This window comes from Castanea sativa, chromosome 1 (genome assembly GCF_040712315.1).
Source record: "Castanea sativa cultivar Marrone di Chiusa Pesio chromosome 1, ASM4071231v1".
Lineage (NCBI taxonomy): Eukaryota > Viridiplantae > Streptophyta > Magnoliopsida > Fagales > Fagaceae > Castanea > Castanea sativa.
The window spans coordinates 86,085,521-86,110,762 of record NC_134013.1 but is presented as its reverse complement, the minus strand read 5'-3'; the positions used below and the strand labels follow the sequence as shown (position 1 = coordinate 86,110,762).

At 34.0% G+C, this 25,242-nt stretch overlaps 2 protein-coding genes across 2 annotated transcripts; both read right to left on the bottom strand.

The window, feature by feature from the left end:
* Positions 1–2,785: 2,785 nt before the first annotated feature.
* Positions 2,786–4,257, bottom strand: LOC142621018 (ribulose bisphosphate carboxylase small subunit, chloroplastic-like). Its single transcript, XM_075794342.1, has 3 exons — positions 3,899–4,257; positions 3,667–3,798; positions 2,786–3,253 (listed from the first exon to the last, which is right to left on the bottom strand). Exons 1-3 carry the CDS (start codon positions 4,043–4,045, stop codon positions 3,020–3,022), a joined length of 513 nt encoding a protein of 170 aa, XP_075650457.1. The 5' UTR covers positions 4,046–4,257; the 3' UTR covers positions 2,786–3,019.
* Positions 4,258–9,049: 4,792 nt separating this feature from the next.
* On the bottom strand, positions 9,050–18,494 carry LOC142617353 (VIN3-like protein 2). Its single transcript, XM_075790175.1, has 5 exons — positions 18,173–18,494; positions 17,958–18,048; positions 16,132–16,807; positions 10,854–11,173; positions 9,050–10,545 (listed from the first exon to the last, which is right to left on the bottom strand). The coding sequence occupies exons 2-5, from the start codon at positions 17,974–17,976 to the stop codon at positions 9,308–9,310; spliced, it is 2,253 nt and encodes a 750-aa protein (XP_075646290.1). The 5' UTR covers positions 17,977–18,048; positions 18,173–18,494; the 3' UTR covers positions 9,050–9,307.
* Positions 18,495–25,242: the final 6,748 nt, after the last annotated feature.

Genomic DNA, 25,242 nt, shown 5'->3' with positions numbered 1-25,242 from the left:
TACTTGAAAGATGAGTGGAGAAAAAAATTGTGTGGATATTGGAGTAAATGATTGTTTTGGGCAGGTAGAGTGCTATGATTAAGTTGTTGGTCCAAGATATTGCAACCTATGTAATCTCCACATTCAAGCTCCCGGATCAGTTGTGATAAACTTGACTGTATGGCTAGTCGTTTACGGTGGAAACATAAGCTGGGGGAAGGTAAATACTTGTCATTGAGGGCATGTGATTTGTTGCGTTAACCAACAATTCAGGGGTTCTCAATTTTAGGAGTTTGGATATCAACAAGGCAATGTTACAAAATTGGGGTGAATGATTGCTACAAACAGAGAGATCCTATGTGTTAGTGTTAAGGAGAAAATATGGTGAAAATAACATTTGGTTACATGGTACTAAGGTTGAGGTCCTTGTGGAGGGGTTTGTCGATGGAGAAAGGTAGATTTTGGGTATGGGTATCGAAATGGGTGCCATACTAACTTGGTGGGCATGATATTTTGGGTTTTTGTCAGTTGGTCTTGCTGGTGAGGCGAGGAGCCTTGAGAATAGCTCGCTTAGCCTTTCATGGGCTTCTAAACCTCACACATATGACCACTCTAGTGGCTTTATGTCACAATTAACAGAATCATTAAGGCAAATATACACTGTTAATGCTTAAGATTTAGTACACGAGATGATGTGTCAATTTTTTTATATCTTAATATATCTAATAGAGTGATGATGTGTCAATTTTTAGTTTGATCACATTATCTAAGGGACTAAAAGCAATCACTTTAACCTTTCAGATCTACAATTGCACATAGAGTTTAACTTTTTTTTTTTTTTTTTAAACACTCATGGACTTAAGTTTAGGGGTCAATAGTGTTTTTTTTTTTTTTTTTTGCCTAAATGTTAACAAAAATACTTTAATATGTATGTATGAAACAAGAGCTTTAGGCATAGCACAATTTTTTTTTTTTTTGTAATTATCTAAAACATTTTTGTTTTAAGGTGGCCAATTTAGTAAAAAAATAATTGGTTATTGAGGTGGAATTATATGATTTTTTTTAGTCTTAATTCAATATTATACAGTAATACATATCACTTTTTGTACTGAATGGGATAGGATGGTTGGTGAAGTTGCATACATATTTAATTCATATAAATTGCCGTATCTTATAATAAAAGTATATTACTAAAAAAACAACTACTTAACAATTAAAAGTCCACTAAAAACAATTAAATTATATGCTATTAGCTCACAAAAGAACAGGAAATAGTTGTAAAAATGTATTTGGGGTAATATTTCGTCAAGAAACTCGATGTTCATTGGTAAAAAAAAATAAAAATAAAAAAGTATTCACAATATGAATAATGCTTACACTGGATCAAGGCTTTCATGTTAACTTATCTATGCATCCTCATTTTGTGTCGGCATTGCATTTGGCCAGCTTATTTTCTAAAGTGACTTTAGCGTATAATAAAGTTCACATACTCTAAATATGTCAGACTTAAGAGCATCAACAATGGATAGGCCAAATCCCAAATGTAGGCCTATTTTACAATTTAGGCCCAAAATGCCCACTCTATTAGATGTTGTAAAAAAAAAAAAAAACAATTGTGCTACAATACCATCTTAAATGTAAGATGGTACTATATCTGAAGGGGATTAAAAAAAAATTCAATACTCTCTCTCCTCTTTTTAACTCGAAAATTTCTCTCTCCTCTTATTTTTTCTCTTCTTTTCTCTCTCTTCCTTCTCTTTTTCTCATCTGCTCTCTTCAAACCCAAGACCTCGTGGGTTTTGACAACGGTGGAATCAGATGACTCCGATGGGTTTGAATCGGAGCTCCGATGGCTCCGATAGTGATTTCGATGAGGCATTGGTGATAGGTTTCTTTGAAGGTATGGGTTTTGACAACGGTGGAAATCGTGGGTTTTGACGACGATGGGTTGGGTTTGGATCGGTGTGAGGGTTCCGATGGGTTTGAAACTCTTGGATTGTGATATGTTTTTGTTTGGTGTGAAGATGAAAGAAAATAAGAGAAAATTATAGGTTTTGTTGTTGTTCTAGTTTGCCTTTTTGATGGATGAGAGCGTAGTTCAACTTAGCTTTGTGTGTTTTCTGTATGAATTTTTTTTTAGGTAATGTTTGTCTGATTAGAAAATTGGGATGAAAAAGAAAGTTTTGACGAACTGTGTATTCTGTTTTGTGTGGTCAATCATGGGTTTATGTGTGTGTGGCTCTGTGTTGAAACCAGTGCTAGAGGTTGAGGGAGAAAGAGAGGAAAAGGAATAGAAAAAGAGAAATAGTAAAAAATAAAATGAATAAAATAAAATATTTAAATAAAATGAGAAAAAAATAAAATTTTGAAATGTTGAATATATTTTAAAATGATATAATATAATTAATAAAGTAACTTTTTAAGATAATAAAATAGGATAGAATTGAAAAAATCATGATAGATGCTCTAAACTTTCAGTTTATTTGTTAAACCCACTTTTTGTCTCACATTACCGACGGAAAATAAGCAATAAATCCTTTAGCAATATTGGTTGTGTATGAGCAAAAGTCATGGTAATTCTTGATACCCACCACATGTTGAGAAACAAGGGGCGTGCCAGTGCCAGTGCCAGTGCCAGTGCCAAGTCAAATCTGATGGAATTTCAAAACCCCTAGCCCCCACCAAAAAGAAGCCTAAAAACCATGGGCTAGTGATGTCCCACATTACTAGCCCCACATTACAATATATAGAAGTAGATTATTAAAAATAAGCTAGAATCTATGAGCTAATTACATCACACAGATCATATAAAAGATATTATTTTTTAACAAAAAAAAGTGAAAAAATAACTCATGAGTATCTTCTCCAAAGATGCTTTGCTAGTACATATTAGAAGGTACCTACCATCTTAGATACAGAGGAATCCTCTTCAAAAACACCCAAATTTCTTATTGGTACCGCATAAAGGGATTTTAAAAAACAAACATTGGGTTTGAAAATCTTTGAAGAGGAAGGTTAAAAAAAACCCAAAGCAAGCACCTTAAGCACCGGTGGTGGGTTTCTGAATGACAAAGGCCATGCACTGAACTTGTTTCTTGTTGTCAAAAGCCAAGCAGCGAATATAAGCATTTGGGTAAGTCTTTTTGCACTCCTGCATTTCATTGAGGACTTGAGAGGCATCACTGCACCCAAACATGGGTAGCTTCCACAGTGTCCAATACCTCCCATCATAGTATCCTGGCATTCGGCTATTTTCTCTACGAACACTCCCCACCTTACATAGAAATTAAACAAAAACATTAAATTATACAGACTGACATGATAATGAATGTGATTGGCGTAACTTTAACTCATCAACAACATAACAAATAATAAATAAGAGTTTGAATTAGTCTCTTGTTTTGTGATCATTGACACATTAGTTTGTAAAGACTAAACAATAAAATTTGTAGTGTCTTGATATCACTTGGGAGTAATGAATTCTCTGAAAAGATGAGCATAGATTCATGTGTGCCGGTTATTTTGGCTTATTGATTTGGAATATGAGTGGTGTACATAAACAAATGATTTACATGCCTTTTTTTTTTTAATTTAATACAAACAAATTGATGAATAAAGATTCCATTTGTTGAAACATGGTATAATGGAAACATAATTAACTATAAATGTTAATTAATCTCATCTAACCTCATCAAACTCAAGGCAAGGAATCCATCCCATTTTTATCATGTAATCAACCTCCTTTGCAATTGAATCCTCAGTGAGGGGAGGGAGGTAGGAGAGTGTCTCAAACTTTTTGTTGTTAATGGGATTCCATGTCTGTTAAAAATTATCAATTAAACAGAACAAGTTAGAAGGAGAAAAACTAGTAATAATATCAATGATCAGTGAGTTTTTAGTTTTATATCAACAATATTACCTTCATGCAGTAAGTTTTAGAACCATTGGAGATAGTTTTCTGGCTCCATCCAATAGATTCTCTCACTGCAGGCAGCTTTGTGGAGTTTGATTTCAAGCCAACAAAGCCTGATACAGCAACCGGATATGTAAAGATCCCAGCAGACATCTTCAGACGGTGGTGGTAGTACTAACAAAGAAGACTGAATAAAAAGAAAGCAGAACAGGTAGCACAGAGTGTGGTATTAGTATTACAAGTGTTTGTGTTTGAAGGTGGTATAATTGGTTGTGATGAAGTAAAGGACAAAGAGTCGGCATGGCTGTTTATGAATTGTGATGTATGGTTTTGTTAGGGGGAGAGTGGTATTAACAAAAAAGGCTACAATGTGGTGTAATGTTTTATTTTGGTGCTTTAACCTGTAGTGTATCACCAACTACACCTTTTTTTTTATGTATTAAGGTAATTAATTACTGCTTATCTACGTATGGCACGCGAATCAAGGTATGTTACTTAGACCCACCATGAGCTGCTGGTCCGGATCAAGTCTGGGGTAAAATTGCCACTATCCCCGATCAACTCAAATCTAGAATCGCACCACGGTGAGTCGTTGGGTCTTCGACCCACCATGTCTTAATGGGTCTAGTGGTTAAATCAGTCGAAGCACTTGGGCTAAATAGAGTTATTACTTCTAGTATTTTTTTGATGGATCTTGCCAAATTTGGTTGAGATCTCCTTAGAATTTCAATTTATGGGTGACACGCGTGAAGAACGGTAGAGATCAGCAATCTCGTCAGATTTTGTAGGAAGAGATCTATTATCGACCGCCAAGTTAAGCAGATTCACCGTGAAGAGAAGAAAAATCATCCTCGTCTATCATATAGCAAAAGAGGAAAAATTTAGCATTGTCTATCAAGCGAGTATTGTCCATATGATGAACAACTACAACATACATTAAATAAGTTCTCCATAAATGACATAAATAACAATTAACACGCTAGACGGGCAAAAGCGTAACCGACGGATCAATAAGCAAAAGACCATTGAAATTTATAACAACTCCAAAGTCATTACTGATGAGTGTTAATTTATCGAGTTTGTCTATCTCTCAACAGACGAATTAAATGTTATTCAATGCAAGGTGTAACGTACTAACATCAATGACCGACAAAACTATACAAGACATTTAATGCTCAAAGTAGCTAAGGAGTAACGTATGGGCCCTAATGAACGAATAGCTGTTGGTAGACAATAAAAGACAAACATTAATATCAACGACTCCATATCTCATGAATGCAGATATTCATTCAGATAATGAAGACAAGGGCTATAAAAACCCACACAAACCAAAGGCAAGGAGGTACACAATTCTCATCCCAAAAACTATTACTTAGTTGAATTCTTTTGCAATATACTTCAATTGAATTTCATTTTAACTTAATCATCGGAGGGTGTTTGGCAAACACCACACCGATGTATTTCTTTTTTTTCTATTTCATATCTTATTACAAGTTCTTATTACGTATGGGCCCTAATGAACGAATAGCTGTTGGTAGACAATAAAAGACAAACATTAATATCAACGACTCCATATCTCATGAATGCAGATATTCATTCAGATAATGAAGACAAGGGCTATAAAAACCCACACAAACCAAAGGCAAGGAGGTACACAATTCTCATCCCAAAAACTATTACTTAGTTGAATTCTTTTGCAATATACTTCAATTGAATTTCATTCTAACTTAATCATCGGAGGGTGTTTGGCAAACACCACACCGATGTATTTTTTTTTTCTATTTCATATCTTATTACAGGTTCTTCTTTGGAAGAATCCAATGCCTCCGTCCATCTATAGCGATGAGGAATTCAATTGAGGATATTTTGGCATTATCATACCGAATCTAGGATTGGGCCTGATCAAATAATTTAGTTTTTTCGGGTACTGAATCAAGTTGAACAACTCTAATCTCATGTATTAGATATATGCATTCTTCTTCTAATAATATATAAGTCTCATAATAGTATAAAATTCACAAATTATAACAATAATTATGCATATATCTTATACATTAGATATATTTTCCCAATGCATAATACCAAACAATTCTGTACACCAGTTGTTGACGTAAGCATTACACTTTCAACTAAATAGCAGAGAAGAATCATTTTTCTACTAATTTGGCTTTTTTTGGTGCTTGAAAATTTAATATGGGTGGGATGTGGACATGCGTGTCTCAACACCCTTTCACAGACCAACTTGAACATGCGTGTCCTTTTTATTTTTAATATTCAAAAGCCAAGTGGAGTAAATAATTCACACATAAACTATACAGATACAGACGTAGTGATGGGAATCAGCAAGCAAACCTCATTGAAGCACACAACATTACAAACTCTTTGGCAGGCCCAAACTTAGAGACGGCCCATAAACGTAGTTTCTGTAGGCGAAAAACAATAGGAACTCAAAAGCTAGCAGCTGGCTCATCTCAACAACAATCGATGTGGGTGTTTATGTTTTACAAACAAATAAACATATATAGCTTTATCTTCTTGCATTTCAAGCCTTAAATCGCCAAATAAGAAGTCATAATCTATTAATTAATTTTTTTTTGAGAATCAATCTATGAATTAATTAAAACAATGATATTTTACAATGGGAAATTTATCCTGTTAGAACTATGCATGTCACATTTAGCACATATTAATACTCTTGATTGAGTAAAATTAAGAAATAAGTATTATTTGTCCTTACTTTTAGTCTAATCAAGAGATTCTTCTAAGTCAACTTTAGTTCCTTTACATACCCTGCTTAAGATTAAGTAATTAATAAAGGTAAAAATATAGCCACAACAATCTTTCCATTGTGAACATAGAGCCATCAAGTCAAACCAAATAAACTCCTATTTTCACTCTCTATAATTTTTCTTCTTCATTTTATTTAACATTGTATTAGAGCCACTTTACTGTGGACTTCACTCAATTTCAAGCAGCCCACTACCAACTAATGCTCAACTCAGATGTTGATTGCCTTTTTATATCTCTCGATTGCCATTGTCAAGCCATTTCCAGATTTATTTTTTTCTCCAAATGGGCACTTTCCCACTTCATTTTTTCATAGATTCTAATTTTGGGGTGTGTTTTCCTATTTGGTGGTCTTAAGTCACACAACTTGGGCCATAACTCATTCTTCTTGGGTTCAATCTATGCGAAATTTGTTAACTCACTCAAATGCTTCAACACGCCCTTTTCTTTGTCAATATTCTTTTGGCCACCAATGTAGTTGTCCTACCAAAGTAGCCACTCTTTTCTCACTAGTCTTCAGGTATTCATCTATCATTATTTGTTCATTGCCATCGCTAGCATTTTGCAGATTCCATTGTGCTTGGCCGATTCTACATCTAATTTGGTCACTCATTGCCATTTTCAATACATCATTACGGGCTTTTATTCCAAACTCAAGGCATCATCAAGCTTGTATCTTGAGTTTGAAGAGGAACGTTAGTGTATCATTCATATCGCATTTAGCACATATTGATATTCTTAATTGACTAAAATCAAATAATTGTTCTTGATTTTAGTCCAATCGAAAGATTCTCTCAAGTCAACTTAAATTTATATATATACCCCAATCATGTTTCACTGTAAAATACAATTGAGAATAGTAAAAATATAGTTACTAAAGACTTTTCATTGTGGATGTGTCATCAAACCAAACTAGGTAAATCCTTGCTCCACTCATGTTCTTTGACTATGTACAAAATGTAGTGTGTGTGTGTATATATACTGCTTAGTGCTTACTCCCCACAAATAATATTGCTTTTGATAAAATGGATTCCTTATGATGTCACTTGGTTACTTTCAACATAAAATGCCAAAGGATGATGACTGAAGTGAAGTTCCACTTTACTCTTGCTCGTGCTGAAGTGAAGTTTCGCACTGCTCTTGCTCGTGCTGATTTAAGTCAAAAAGGTGAAAAGTTATTGTTCACTGCTACTGTTCACTGTTACTGTTCATTACACTTTTTCTGCCTATTTAAGGGGGGATGTCCCGTATATTAAACATAAAATTCTCTAGAGCCAGAACTTTCTTTAGGCTTACTTCTCTCTTTTAGAATCTTCTCTCTAGAATTTCCACTACTACATTATTTCCCTACAAATCTTGTAACTAGAACTAGATTCAAGCTTTGTTCTGTTGAACTATTGAAATCCTGTAACTACTACTACTGTAAGTATTGTTATCTATTTTCAATAATAACTACTTTCAGCTTTATGTTTAATGTATTTTAAACTGTTTTGATATATATATATATGAGACACTGAGAAGTATTGTCAACACGCAACTTATGGAAAATTCCATCAATAATCAAGATCCAAGCAAAACTTGTAGCCATATCCTCTGTTTCAAAAAATTTCTTGAAGTCATTAAGTACTCCCCTGCCACAATTTTCCTAGGACAAATTAAACAGTCCAGATCGGCCCAGGAGATCTACCAATTCACTCATGGTGCTCAAATTGCTGGAGAAATGCCATAAACTTTGCTTATACATGCAAATAACCAATAACCATTTTGATAAATTCAAGAGATATTGTGATTAAATCTAACCAAAAATATATATAGATTTCTACTCCATTTCTTTTCCATCTTTGCAAAGAGTTCAGGTCCATTTTATCCTTGTCAGTTGCCATGATTAGCCAAACCCCAAGTTCTTAGGCCATAGCACACCAAGTTGTTATGTCTTTACTTTTGTGGGTCCTTTTCTGGCATTGCCCATTGAACCCCAAAAATGGAACACTAGCAGTATCTCTGTTACCATAAAACAGTGGAGTAAAAGACAATAGACCAATTAGTCAACTTTCACACATATACCAGTCCATGATTATTCTTCTCTTAATAGGATTTCCCACTTTAAGATTTTATGCAAGCAGGCATCAGACTGTCGAGATTTTCAACTGTCATAGTTTTTAGTTTACTCAACACATCCAACTGAAGAAAACCAGATTGCAGGAATATTTATGTTCCACTATTTCAGGGTCTGATTCTGCGGTTTGACTATGCCAAGTCATCAAAAAGAAATTATATCCTCTCCTTGCCAATCCAATCCAGACTTTATTTATTCTGGCACTCCTCATTGTTGTTCAAGTCATTCAATCAATAAGTACAAAGAGCACCACATTCAAAAGCAATTAGGAAATTAAATATCTAAATGGAATATACCAATGTATGAGACAGAATCTGTATCGAAAAATGAAATGAGCTCTAAGATTCTTACATCATCATAAGAATGGCATGATGGTGATGATAAATATAAATAATGAAGGTCTAAATTATGAATGTTAGAGGGTATAAAGAATACTGCTACACAAACCCTGAGGGGGCTTGTATTCAAAAGGTGTTGCATCTTCATAGCAGGCAGGACCCATTACAATATGGTCAATGCCAAAGCTTCATGCAAAATCCAGCAGGCACTACAGTTGATCTCTTGCTTGAAATGGTTTCTGAAAAGGTATCCACAAGCTGCTCTGCAAGAGACGCAGGATCTTCGAAAAAAGTATCCACAAAAACCTTCACAATCCTTACTTCTTGTGGGGTTGCCCTCAAGCTATACCAAGTAAGGAATTTCTGCCTGAAATTCTTCTCTATATGTCCCTCACACTCTAAATATCTGATTGTTTTCACATAATACTCAAAATCCCTATCTGAAGTACCATTTGCTGCACATTCCTCATCCTGCCTTTCTGTAGTTCTCTGTTTTGATGTGCTGCCATCTTGGGGATCCTCTCCTTTCCCAATCCCATTTTCCAGATCCTTACTACAGGATTTCGATCTCACATTCACATTATCCAGATCCATGCTGCAAGATTTGGATCTCGCATTCCTTCCTGATCCATCCTTAAGTACTTCCAACTTGCATGGAGTTATAGGCAAGCTAGCTTCTGAATTGCTGACATATGGCACACATTCCATCCCTGTCCGAACCGGGGAAGTTGACACATCATCATTGCTAATGTCCTCAGTAATTTGGCCATCCTGAGAGTTCTTGTTCTCATGCTTCAAGATGTCAGACTTGGGAGCAGAGCCAACTGTTCTCATGACACATTCCTCATCTAACAATGATACCACATCTACCGGGTTTCCTTCTTTACCAGTACCAGTGCAGTTCATAGCATCATCACATAATTTAGCAGAATTAAATTTATCAGATTCCTTGCTATAAGCAAGATAATTGTCTGCTCGATTATCAGCCTGGTCACTGTATGGAGTAATGTTATTAGTTTCATCTTCCACGGAGGAAGGATTGGAAAGGCTACTACAGTTGGTAGCTGGACTTTGACTTCTTTCTTTTACAAAGCTGTTTAGGACATCATCATCAGCACTGCCTGTTGAGAAATGAACTTCACACATACCCAACTCTCTTGAACCATTAAGTGAAACAACTTTGAAACTATACTCTGTAGCTGGACTTAGTCCTGTGACGACAAACCTTGTTTTTGGAGCAAGTAGTTTACAAGTAGGTTCTCCTGGATAATCCATATCATGAACCTTACGATGCCATAAGGAATAACCAACAATATTTTCTGGTGAAGGATTTTCTGAACCCAAAACCACAGTGAGAGATGTTGCATGGACATCTACAAATCTGACAATATTCGGAGCAATCAAAATTGAATCTGTAAATTTTGAAGGGCATAAAACAGAAGAATCGTTACTACTTTACTCAATTCTCAACAATTCAAGGCACCAAAACTATATCATGAAACATAATATTTCCTGCAGTTAAGTCAAAATCAGTACAAAGAAAGAAACTAAATAACCTTAACTCATATTTTTAGATAATTAAAGAAACTAGATAAAACTCCAATGTTACTGGGAGTATGTAATTATCTGCTTGTTACACAGGATCACAACCACATTACTAAAATCATAAAAACCAATTTGCATCAATTTTGGTGATACAGCTCACATAGCAAAAGATTACCTTTAATCACAGGAATGGGCAATGGATGCAAAAATGTATTGGAAAGCATTGAGTCCAGTGACTCCACAGCCAAGGCACACAGTTTCTGAACCTCTGGTCCTGTAGAAAGCCTGTTGACTATACCCCTACCCATTTTTACAGGTAAACCAGTTAAAGGACCAACTTCAGCTTCAAGCTTCTCAATAGCTTCACGCACGAATTCATAGAGCTTTCGATATTTTTCGGTCCCGTTTAAAAGCTTTTGGCTCAAGGACACACGATAGCACAGTATGTCTACTCGTCTGGTATCCTTTGCTGTCATCAGTTGTTTTCTCCAGCATCTAAATAATTTACACAATCAATCCCAATCAGATCATAATTTAACTCCTATATTTATGAAAAAAGTATCAGTTAACACAATCAGTATTACAGAGTAGTGTAGTTTCAAATAATGTGCATGCTGTCATTTGTTTAATCTTAAACACATGGTGAGCACTGCATTTAAAAAACCCAACTTTTAAAGGAAATATCATTTATTGTCTTGTCTCTTAATTAAAAAGATAGAAGTTTCCAAAATTACCCCTAAACAAAGTTCTCAAAAAAATTTATTGTTTAAAGTGCTCTTGTTAGGTAGGGGCATAATAGGAAACTTGGTAAATTAATAGTTTTGAATTTTAGAAATAGGACAAAATTTCAGGACATCCTAAAATGGAATACAGGCCCAAGAATTTGGGATAGAGTGAGTATGAAATACAGTTCAGAAATCATTGAATGGCTCAATTCATGTTCTGCATGAACTCAAATAACAGATATTACAAATTGGCATAATGTAGATAAGGGGTAGAAGCACATTGATACTTCCCAAGAGGGTAAGAAAGTCCCAAAATATAAAACCAAAAAAAGATTATCTACCAATCGTCAACATCACACGATTGGTAATTCAACAAAGAAGGTGGTGATTGTGATGGGAGCGTGTGTGTGTGTGTGTGTATAATTGCCTTAACTACTCATCACTATATACTGCTCAATTGAATTGTTATTACACATTATTTTTATTATTAAATAGAGAGCTATACAAATTGTGCTTTGTGCAATCAACATAGAAAGCCACATTAAGCATATACTGAACAATGTTGTTTCCAAATTTACTTTATTAAGTATATAACCATCTGAATTTCATCCTTATGAGGGTATTTTACAGAAGCATTACTTCCTAAGAGAAATATTACATTAAAGTGAAGACCACAACCCAATTTGGAGTTGCAATGTATTTATCAATATAATTTTCTGTCTAGAACCTTCAAAAACTAGCACGCAAATGCCACTCAATCACATGCAAGATATAAGATGTTAAGAAGAAAAATGAGATGACTACATCCGTGTGTCATGACCTTGAACATATAAACCCACAGCCAAAGAGCTCAACAAAATACTGAAATCAATTAGTCAGATGAACACATAATGGACAGTTCAATGACTTAACATTCTGCCTGAAGATATTCCATTGGTGAAAAGTCACTTAAGAACAGTGAGTTGCATACAAGATTGTCGGCCATAACCTGTAGATACTCAGAAATATTCTACGAAAATTGTGAAAAGCAAGGAGATATTCAAATAAATCCAACCTCATTTATTGAAAGATAAATGAGCAACAATTCATCAAGTATGTCCTGACTCAGAAATTTAAAATCCAAGGGAAGATAAGGTTCCCCACTCCTCGGACATTTCAAGTCTCTTATTATCTAAGTAGGCATATGATTTGTCTGCCATGCAATTATCCATTTCCTTAGTACTACTTCTGCTTTTACATGCACTTGTTAATATTTATTTTAACCTCAAAAAAGTTATCCATACAGTAGAGCTGGTTTTATTAACAATTCAAGAAGATTCATATTTTATGTTAGGGATGCACTATTCATAGTTAGATAATGACATCAAACATCATCACCTAAAATCTCCTGTCATAATTCATAATCCTACTGGAGAAATGAACCTCAATCTCCAACCCAAAGGATAGATATTATTATCCCTTGTAAGTATATCTAGTGCATCCTGACTCAGCAAATAAAATCAAAAGTAAGGAGACGCCAAAAAACAGGTTTCCAGTCCTCAGGCATTTCTGATCTCTTAATTATTTAAGTAGCATTCAAGAAGTCCAAGATGACTTGTCAACCATGCAATTATCCATTTCCTTAGTACTTCCACTTTTACATGCACGTATTTATTCCTCCAAAAAGAAAACCATAGTCTAGAGCTGGTCTGATTGACCATTCAAGAAATTTCCTGTTCTATGTTAAGGATGCACCATTCACATTTAGCTGATGATATCAAACATTTCCATCTAAAATCTCCAACCATAATTCTTTTGGAGAAATTAGCCTTGATCCTCCAAGGCTCCAACCCAAAGGAGAGTCAGAACAAGTAAGAAGGTCCTGCCTTCTAAACTAAGTTAAATTTTAAGAGTAAAAAGGAGTTGGTACATGTTGATTCATTTTTTTTTATAGGTAATAAGACTTTTATTGAGAAAAAATTGAACATCATGTTCACGATGGTGAACACTTTGAACAAGAAAACAAATAAAAAAAGATCAAGAGCTAAAGGAGATAGAAACTAAAAAATCAGATACAACAGTACAGATTGTATTTTGTACAATCAGATACAACTGTTGTATTTTGTACAACAGTACAGATTGTATTTTGTACAATGATTCAAGTTGGTTCAATGAATCAACATGTAGGTACACGTTGATTCATTGAATCAGGGTAAACAAAACTGATTGTATTTTGTCCCTTATGTATACTTCCTGTATACTCAGGTCACGCTTCTTTTCTTTATGTTAATATGTTTCGTAGTACTTACTAAAAAAAAAAGGTAAACAAAACAAGATCACATATGCATAAAAAGTACTCATGCCTACAAAAGAACAAAAGACCATAGTTCATCAAAGTCTAAAATGACCTATATATGCATGAATGCCTGAGCCACTAGATTGAAAATTAACAGTGCCCATTTCACTCTCTACTTCCAAAAGCCTCAAACTGCTTCTATTCCTATCGTTTCAAATGGAAAATTATATGCAAAGAGAGAACCTAAACAATGTGGCTTCCCATCATTTAAAATTTTGAAACTTCAGATGACATAGGACCAAATCTCAGCCAAGAAAGGACAATACACAAAAAAAAAAAAAATGCTTAGTGGATTAGGAGAGTGCCTTGAGGAGAACTCAGCATTGAGGCTCATCCACTGCCTCGAGAAGAGAACTATAAACCCCTTCAAAACCAAATCTGAGCCATGTGGATACAATGTATTAATATATACTTGTTTAAAATTATTAAAGCATAAGAAGATTCCAAAGCATCACACATATCAAACCACGATCACAAACTGGTCATCAGAAAAACCCAATGACCTATAGCAAGCATGAAGGAACTCATCACTTTGAAAATTAATAATCAAGATCCTCCTACTAAAAACTATATATTAAAAAAAATTAAATTAATTTTCGACTCTACGTGCATTCCTAGAATTGCATTGAAATTCTTGCAGTTGTTCTTTTATAATTGTAGCTCCGCATATGACACTCGATGGAGTATATTTCAGACACCTCCCCTCTCCTCTCCCTCTACCTCCTTCTATCCAAACATAGGGGAAAGAGATGCCCAAAATGGGGTGTCACCCAAGAACATAGGAAGATCACGAGAGTGGACATGAAAAATAAAGGAAGCAACTCTATATTGGATAGGTAATAGAAGTTTTTTTTTTTTTTTTTTTTTTGAAAAAAAAAGAAAAAAGAAAAAAAAAACTACATCATGTCCAGGATGATGAAACTCTGTACTTGAAAGATGTTTCCCCAACCAATTCCTCTGTGCAAAAAGAAGAGAAGCAACCATCTTTGGCATCACCCGCTAGATCCCAAACATCAAGAAAAAAAAAATTCACCCCACGAAGCATGAGCAAACTTACAATGGAGCATAAGATGATCCACATTCCACAGATTCCCCATCACAATGACACAAGCAACACGAATTAACCAGGGGCAAACCTTTCTTAACAAGATTATCAATGGTAAGAATCTTACCCCTTGCTGTTGTCCATAAAAAGGACACCCTTTTAGGTGACTTTACACACCAAATACTCTTCCAAGGGAAAGGATAAATATATATATATATATATATATATATATATAAATCAAATAAGTCCATAAAGGAAGACAAGCAAGCTTAAGGAGATGTAAATCCAATAAAATGGCATAGAAAAACCAATCATGGTAGGACTCAACCTACAGGCAATCCAACACAATTTATCATCACCCACTCTACACCTTGATTTGCAATAAAGTATTTGGAACTAAGTATTAATAACTCCGATTTATAACATTAACTAACCTTCTAAATCTTTGACTCCAATGCAACAACCCCCTGATCATCCATATAATCTGCCACAGTAGTTCTCTTATTCACAGAAATGGAAAATAGATCAGGAAAGAGATTCTACAGAGGCACCTTGCTACACAAAATCCCTCCAGAAGAGTTTCTTTCACCCAGCATCCTAAGACTACCCACAACCATCTCTAATAACTTTCCACAGTCCCACTCAAAAAGTACCACTTAGTAATCTCTCCCCATAATTCACTCTCCAAAGACCATATCTCTCAACTGAAAACCCCACCATTTATCCCTCAACACATGATTAAAAGTTCCAAACTTAACAATGTCACTGAACTACAAGGCTCTTGGTATCATCCCACTTAACTAAATGATATTTAAACCTAGAATCCATTACATAATTCAAAATAATTTGGACAGAGCACATGAAATCCTCTAATTAACAACAGATCAAAGTCAATGTCATAGCCAAAAAGGTTACTAAAAGATCATTCTTTTGCAATGGAGAATACAAAGAGCAAAAGAGGACTAAACCACAACGTTATGCACAACTAATATTCCAAGTGTAAATTATAACAAAAACAATGCTTCTACCTCAAACAAGAGAGATCATAACAAATTGATTTCATAAAAACACAATGTACCTGTACATTTACAGCCCCCAAATGCTCATAAGACCACAACAGCCCAGACAACAACCATTTACTCAAAATAAAATTTTAAATTTAAAATATATCACGTGTGAAATAACAAATGCTTTAAAAAAAATAGCGTCGTATCCATGGTCAATATTGTTAAAGATGTATAGGAAAACTTCAACAAATGAAAGTGGAATTTTTTTTAAACCGAAGCACAACTTTATTAAACTCAAAAACATGAATATAAAAATAGAAACAGCAAGTGGAAGTATTTACCCAAGCAAATCATTCACTTTCCCACATGATACACAATAAAAGCTCCCATCGAGTCCAGCACATCGACCATCTTTTACAATGCCAGATCTTTCATGTTTTAGAGCACACTCCAGATGGCAGGACATGCCACATGAATTACCTTGAAATGGAGGCTCTGAGCTGCAAATCAACCATAGGCTCGGATCCTTGTTGTCATCATACTTATAACAGATGCAACAGGAACATCTCTTGCAGAATGTATCTCCTCGGCCTAAGGTAGCTCTGCAAGCTGAGTTTTCACAGTATCTAGTATTAGCCAAATCACTGCCACCATTATTGTTTGAAAGATTGTTTGCTGGAGAAGTTAGTCGAGATGGGTAGTCGGTTTTCCTCTGCCTTTTGGTAGTTCTTTGGCCAAGAGGGGAAGACGGTTGTTCAAGGTCAATTACAGCCTCATGCCCTCCAGATTTCTTTTCAGATACGATTTTCAGAAGGTTCTCTATAATTTTCAACTTCGTCAGGCCAGTATATTTCCTTTCTTTTCCCATCTCTGCACACAAGACTTGTAGAATTTCCTGTCGGCTCCATGACTGCAGCATTTCAGAGGCACCGTGTGACCACTTTGATATTTCATAGACTAGTTCTCTCTTTTCCTCCATACTCAACTTGCTGCATTTTGCTGGATCAAGTGTAACTCCTTACATCAAGTAATAGGAAAACAAATATCAGTACATAGAAACTTGAACAGAAGAGTCAAACAAATCAAGAAAGACAATAATTTAAATTAGTCCCTAATTAAAGACATACACACATCTGAATCAGGAGGGGGGGGGAAGCATTACACCCATTACAAATCTGAAAGTAACGGCCTTCCGACCACCCCTTTTCTATTTGACCCAACCACTTCACATGTCACAAGAGGAAACCAAATAGGCGTACAAAAATACATAATCAACTATCTCACATGCACCTGAATTGAAGTCTACTTATTTTGAGAAGTGTAAATTATCCTTTTTGTTCTCCAGAAAACTCTTAACTAAATTATATTTTAAAAAATCAAGCAGCAGGTTGTATCACAATAATAAACAAACAAATGGTTGACTCACGTTAACAATTAACAGAGACACCCCAACTACACCACCACATGGACTATGAATTTCAAGGGTCACCGCCGTATAATTGGGTTTGAGCCCATCAAAGCGGCATCACACCAGTGATGTGATTAAGAAAAACTTCATTTGACTTTGGAATGCATCTGGCTCTAGACTTTCCTAAGCGCTGCCACATGAATTATTCGATGTGATAGCATGCTAGTATTATAACAACCATATAATATAAAAGCTAGACTTTTTGATATAAATACATGCCTCCCACATAATGCAGAGACCAAATAACATGCAGAGAAAAGACACCACTGGCATTATATTAGTAGAAAATATCAAAAATTCATCCACAAACAAAACAGTTTCCAAAGAAATATCAAAATGCTAGATAACATCATAGAGAAAAGTGATCTACTTACATACACCAAATTCGCACACAAATAGAACCATGACCGAATTTATTGAAAACCCAGAAACACTAACAAACCAGAACATCAAAAATCACAGAAAACAACAATGTTCCTGAAATCTGACAATCATGCAGGTTTCAAATCCTGCAAAAGATAAAATTTCTACCACCTTCATAACCGTTAAAAAAAATTAAAAATAACCCAGAAATTCAGATGTTAAAAACTTCCAAAATTCCAAACTTTTTAAGAATCAGAACCCAAAATTTGTTGAAACAAAACAAAAAAAAAAAAATACAAATATAAAACAGAGAAATATAAGAGAAAAGATGGGTACCCTCAAAAGAAGAATCCATGGCCGTAAGTGTTGAGAATGAAGAAACCAATCAGCCAAACACATTACCACCAAAAACCCAACTTTTGTGAACCTGAAAAAGAGAGATGGAAATCCATAGAAGAACCAAAAATGGTAAAATATATATATTTATATATATTGAAATTTGACCCAGAAAAAGTAGGAAAGAGATTGAAAGGGAATGGAATAACAAATACCAAGAAAGGACGCCTGGAATTCTGCCACAACAATCGAATCCATGACTTCTTATTACAACAACAACATAAAACAACTCTCTCTCTTCTGGGTCCTCTTCCTCTTCGTGGGCTTTGGTTAAAGCTTTTGTTTTTTCAGCACCCGAAGCAGTAGTGAAAGGCAGAGATTCGAGGAGGACAACTTCTTCTTAATTTACGAGATAAAATTAAAATAAAATTAAATAGAGAATTTTAGAGAGAGAAGAGAGAGAGAGAGAGAGAGAGAGCTGCCAACAACATAAATATGCTACCACAACAACTTACTACCCCTATCTTATATGAATTTAATCTATAAGGCTACTACACACAACACAAGCCCAAAGTACCTGCATGTCTTTTTCTTTTCTTTTTTTTTTTCTTTTCTTTTTAAACCATTCGTCGAGGTACTCGGATGATGGGTTCATTGGCCTGTGACGGAACGTAAATTTGAATGTCTCAAGTTAAATTTGTTAAACTATCTCGTTCATGAAGTTTTCAACATGTCTCATGGATTATAAGTGTAAAATTATGATGGGATACCACCTTCTTATAATTTTTTTTTTTTTAAATGTAGCTGAAAATTGCATCCTATAATATGATTATCAAAATTAATAATCACATGCAACTTATTTGACCATCAAAAATTATAATTTTCATTTTTCTTGTAATTAAAAAATGTATTCAATTTTTTATAGTCGCATGTTTTGCACGTAATTAATAATCTTTTAACAGTCAATTGGGTATATATGTAATTTACAAATTTTGTTATATTTCGGGTGACGATTCCAAGTTTTTATAGTTTATGATACAAAATATAGTATTGTATATTTTTTTTAAGAAGAAGTATCCTATAGTTAAGATCGGTTTTTACCATTAGCATTTTTTAAATATATATATATATATATATATATATATATATATATATATAATTTCACCTATATCCATTATGAAGTGAGGGTCCCACATGTCAAATGACTAAGCAACCCTCATGGGCTTCATTTTTCATGAAGAAGTTAGTGAAAATTTGTAAATCGTGAATGGGTTAATTGGTCCTCCAATGTGTGCATGTACTTTTTTTTAGAAGTATTCTCTTTTTAACATCCATTTGTTTCTTGGTTCTATTCTATTCTATGAGTGTAATGCACGATTCTTATCACACTTTTACGATTCCATACATGTTTAACTTTTAACGTTAGATCCATAATGAATGTTAAAAATGTCTTGTAATAACTTTATAGAAGCTCTCATATTATCATGTCAATTGTTAATGTCATCACATGAAAAAATAGTAACCCCTTACCTTAATAATATTAATAATAATAATAATAATAATAATAATAATAATAATAAGGAAGGGTGGCCCCAGGATGGGTGGCCCAGATGTGTGAGATCCCGCGTGCATGGATGAGGTCTCTCGTTCGAGTCGTGGCGGATACCATGTAGGGGTGAGCTCTTAACATGCATTGCGCCTCATCTGCTGGCTCTCTTAAGGTGCTAGGGTGAAGTCTGTGACATCCTAGTCACAGTAGTTATGTCTCAATCCAACATTCTCTAGCGGAGGTGTCTCTATTAGGTCACGCCTTTGAGAGTAAGCCACATATAATTGCCTCTACCCCTTTCGATTATCAAAAATAATAATAAAGAAGGGTGGTGAATAAAATCCACAATAATTGAAAGAATAACTATTACATTCCTCTCCCTTTCATATATTTTCTATATAATTTCGAAGAAGATAATACTATTAAAATTGGCCAAGCAAAAAAGCAAAGTTCTTTTCCTATTTTTATATTATTAGATGGGCACTTTATGGTGTTAGATGGGGAAAGCTTTTCATAATTCAAAGGGTATATATCTATTTTATATTTTATTTTTCTCTGCACCAATGGGAGCAAAGGGATATGAATGTCTATTCACAAGTAGCACTTGCAAATAATTCAGGGTTATTTTGTTGGTTGCACCAATGAGAACAAAAAGTTAGAAGGGAGGGGTAAAATGGTCAATCCACACGTAGCGCCCACAAATAACTGTCAAAGGGCAAAAAGGTATCGTTAATATGCATGATTTCTTTGAAGCTCTCTGTTCACTTCTTATTTGTACAATCATAGTGCTCCCCATGCCAACCATTGCCTTAGAAGTGTGTTATCTTACTGTACCTTATAATTATTTATTGCTTTGCTTGCTGCGGTTGGTGGTTTACTTGCCTTGTTACTGAAATATAATAAGCTTTTTCTTCTTTCCATTTCCAAAAAGGTCTTATTTTAATCAATATGATAGTGTTGATACAAAATAATTGAACGGCTGGCTTAAGTCACAAACACCTACCAAAAAAAAAAAAAAAAAAAAGATAGAAGAGCATTCGAGAAGTTGTCGGCCAGAGGTAGTTAGCGGTGGGTCTCCATAATCAAGTGTTCTCTTAAGGTGGATTCCAGTTAACTCAACTGAAAATGCTTATTGTCATCAAATAAAATATCTCAGATTCAAACCTCACCTATACTAAATATCAATTAGTGTTTTGGTTTGATGATAAAAAATGATCATCAGAGAGTTTACGGTTGAAATTTTATTCTATCTTGAAAAGAAAAAAAAAAAAAAAAGTGTTCCCTTAGAAATCCTTCTCCAATTAAGGTTATTGATTGCCAATTAAAATGGTTTCCTTCTTTAGAGTAACCTTTTTTTTTTTTTTGAGAATCTTATTTAGAGTAACCTAAATATGTTGAAGTTTAAATTTCTTCTTTTCTCGTTAGTTGACCAAACTTTATATGTGTGTGTTTTTCAAAAAATATATTCAGTGTTGTTGAATCGTCCCACATTGGTAAGGTGTGATATTGAGAAGGAGTTTATCCAAGGGCGGAGCTAGGAATTTTTGTTTGGGGGGGGCCAAGTTGCGACGCTAATATATTTATCAAGACAACTTCCACATACCCATATATACACACACGCGCGCTTTTTTATTATATATACACACACTTTTTTATTTGATAAGTTATATATATACATACACCCAACAAAAAAAAAAAGCTCAGTATTTTCAATCAAAATTTTTTTTATGCCAATCTTTCATAAAATAAAATTCATTTTTTTCCATTTTCATAGTCAAATTCTTTAAAAGTTTCATTTTAAATACAAATTATCAAATTTTATGCTAAAGTAAGTAAAAAATATTTCAATTGAACTAATGAAAATTTTAAAAATATAAATGATCCAAAACTTGGAGGAATAAGTTAGGCTCCAAAAATATTTAAAGCTACCTTACTTTAACCCATTATATGGCAACTAAAGACACATTTCATGTGTAGTTTTAGTGACAAATTATTTTTAATGAGTCAATGACTTGTTAATTGTCACATAACAGGTTGAAAGAGATAGATTCAAACATGTTTGATACCAAATTTTATCAAATATTTAACAGATATAAAAGCACATTTTACAATAAAAAAATAGAATTGCGAAAAATAAAGTTATATCTCTATAACTATTAGACCAATTATTTTGTTTAAGAGCATTATTGGACTAATTCAAATATTTGGGGGGGGGGGGAGGAACTCTTATTTTTGTAGACTAAATTTTGAAAACATAAAAATAATTGTATATATAATTTAAAAAATTTTAAAACTTTGAGGGGGCCATGGCCCCTCCACCCTTATACATGCTTCCGCCCCTGGGTTTATCACTTGCTCCGCGACACTAACTGCCTTGGTATTGGCGTGTGAGTGTATTCCCTTATCTCATCCCCTTCCTTTATATATACGTGTGTGTGTGTTTCTCAAAAAAATTAATCCAGATTAAGATCCTTTAGAGTTGTTAAGATAAGTCCCACGTAGAGTTCCTAAAAATGAAAACTCTAGATAATATCCCGACTCTATTGGCAATCTTGATTAATTATAGGTATGTCGTTGATGCAAAACAACATTATTCCTTAATTCAAAAAAAAAAAAAATCATTCTGAAAAAGTCATGGAAAAAAAAATTCTGAAAAAGAAAAGGGAGAAAAATTGTTTGAGCAAAGTATAAGATAAAATAAAAACTTCCTTTGTTTACTTTTTTTAATAAAAAATAATAATTTTAACAATGGCATTTTTTTATATCCAATACTTATCCCGAATATCCTGTTAAAAACATCAGGAAATAACTGTTGAAGTTTTGGATCTTGTCACAATTTCCGGATCTTTCAAAAAATGCAAAAAAAGATACAAAAACATAAAATAAAAAGTCTAGTAGCACAATTAGTCTCGCAGTTTTTCTATGTAGCAACTTGTGAGTGGTGAAATCATTATGAACCTATATGAACTCATAATTTTATTTTCACTACTTACAACTCGTCACGTAAGCAAGTTGTAGTAAAAACTATAAAAATTGTTGTTGTGGTAGACTTACTCTAAAATAAATTTAAAAAATAAAAATAAAAACATGACCTACAAACCTATATGTAGTTGACAAGGTTTTCGGTGCCCTAATTGTCTCATGTGCTCAAAGCTTATAAGAATTAAGAAGACAATGAATAGATGAATGTGCAATGTGCATATATGACACGGGATTTTCGCTCGGTGAATATTTTTAATTTTATATTAGACAAACTCCAATTACATACTATAGTTTAATTACAGCGTAGTACTAGTTCTACAGTTTCCTATATATATATATATATATATATATATATATATATGTATATATATATATATATTTTTTTTGGAAGGTGTTTCAACTGCTATCTATGCCTATGGATAAGATTGGCTCGTCGTTTTCTTCTGCCAAATACATGCTTACCACGTATATTTTCTACTTTTGCGAATAACGACGCTACTGCTATGACTTTTTCTATGTTTCAGTGATTCCCCGCCCACAATATTTAACAACATGATATTAGTGCTTAATTAGCCACTCCTATAAAATTAGGGCTGACCAATTCGAAGAATTAAACAGTTCCCATACAACATTAAGATAGAATTAAGTGATTCTATTTTGCAGAATTCTCCTCTAGGATCATGATTTACAATCTACTCATCCATGATTTCTACCTTCGGATTTAACATCACCATCCTACTAGTCAATTAATGAGGGATGGTAATGTAGACCCATTTTGTTTTATTCCATCCTGTATGGGTTTTTTTGGGTTTCGAAAAAGCGACAAAGCGTGCCTCATTTCTCCTTACCTTGAGGGTGTGTGACTCATTTTATCTCATCTCGAGTGCATGTAATTTTGCTCTAATCTTGTAAAAGATGACAAAGTGTGCAATATTTCGCCTCACCACAAGTGAGTATGTTCCATTTTACTTTATCTTGAGTATGTGTGTGGTTTTTCTAATCTCGAAAAGGGGATAAAATATACCCCATTTCACCTCATCTCGAGTATGTGTTCCATTTCACCTCATTTCTAGTGTGTGTGGTTTTTCTAATCTCGAAAATGGGACAAAGTGTGCCCTATTTCGCCTCACTTTGAGTATGTATCCCATTTCACCTCATCTCGAGTGTGTATGTGGTTTTTCTAATCTCGAAAATGTGACAAAGCGTACCCATTTAAACCTATCTTGAGTGTGTATATATAATTATATATATTATTTCAGTTTTATAAAACACTAATTTCTTTGTTTCTAAGTCCTTTCTTCGTCCCTATCTCCTTCCTTTTCCCTAATATTAGTGTCAAAACCATCTCATTAGCAATAGTGAAAAACCTCCACCCCCACCTTACTCCAACCTATACCATTCGGATTAGATTTTCTCTATTCCGGATAGAGGATCGGTGGGGTTACATTACATGCCAAATAGTTTTAAATGGATGAGACTTGTTAAAAAGAAGGTCAAATTTTCTTGAAGTTTGCCAACTTTATCAAAATCTGTATCCAACTTTGAAGCTGCATGTTGTTGCTGATCCAGATGTCTCTAGAAAAGATCAAGTGGGTCATAGTTCAACCAGTCGGCATTGAAAAGGTCACTTTGCTTCCTTTCCCACACTAGTTAGCACCGATTTTATGACATTATTATTATTATTTTTCCATTATTTAATCAAAGACTTAAGACCTCAGTATCAAACTCCGTTTCGTGCATGTAATACTATAAAATTTCTAATATTATAATAAATCTTCTTGAAAATCACTTAAAAACTAATTAATTAAGGTATCCCTGTCACGTCTTGCAAAGATTTCAATCACTTAATCTGCTTAAATATGGCCAAGGAAATTCAGTAATCCAAATCAAATTACTTACTATATGAACCGAAGAATTAAAAAAAGAGATATGGCCTGTGATCATTAAACTTTTCAAGAAGCTAATCAGTAATCATTCTACATAAACAAAAGTATATATATATATATACACACATATATATAAATAGAAAATGTAAAAGAATTAAAAAAAAAAAAAACTCTTAAAGCTTTCGTAGTCACATAGCTCATCTAAGATAACATATACGACCTCTCTGCAAAGTTAATTTGATCCCAAAAAAACTACGTGGAGAAGGTTAATTGGAGTGTTAGAAAAATTAATGTGAATGGTTTGTTGAACCAAAATATGTATATGATAGAGAGAAAGTGACATATGCCTAACAGGCCGAAAAGTGATTAGCCAGAGCTAGAGATAAGGAGGTACCATAATTGGGCGCCGACAAAATAAAAATTTTTGACAAATTTTCACATCATGAATGAATGGATAGGAGAAGAAGTAGAAGCATGTTGTTCGCTTGTGGGTGATACGAATGAGTGACACACTGTTTTCAGTGTTTTGCTACCTGCCTTACCTACAATATATGCATAATTTGATCTCTGCTAGCTTCTATGGTGTATATATGATCGGACAGTTTGGCATAGTTGTGGTCCATGCGTGGATTTTAAACCTATTTGATGTCTTTTCATGTATAAGATACTGATATTGATCGAAGGTTATGATTTTCCCATCCGCCATCATGCCCAAGAGGAATTAATGTTTAGGTCTTCCATTTTCTTTTCTTTTTTTATGATTTGATAGCAAGGGGGATTTCAACTCTGAACATTTTTATTGAAAATACTAAAAAATATCAACTAAGTCAATGGTGGCTGTATGATTTTTTTTTTTCTAAGGTAGTCA

Bases quoted from the DNA above. Each gene is read 5' to 3' on its own strand.
- LOC142621018 (XM_075794342.1), bottom strand. From the start codon at position 4,045: ATGTCTGCTGGGATCTTTACATATCCGGTTGCTGTATCAGGCTTTGTT. The intron at 3,799-3,898 runs GTAATATTGTTG...AATTTTTAACAG, and splicing joins CTAAAACTTACTGCATGAAG to ACATGGAATCCCATTAACAA. The intron at 3,254-3,666 runs GTTAGATGAGAT...TTTCTATGTAAG, and splicing joins CTTGCCTTGAGTTTGATGAG to GTGGGGAGTGTTCGTAGAGA.
- LOC142617353 (XM_075790175.1), bottom strand. The intron at 11,174-16,131 runs GTAAATACTTCC...TAAATTATTTAG, and splicing joins AAAGTGAATGATTTGCTTGG to ATGCTGGAGAAAACAACTGA. The intron at 10,546-10,853 runs GTAATCTTTTGC...CAAAATTTACAG, and splicing joins GCCCATTCCTGTGATTAAAG to ATTCAATTTTGATTGCTCCG.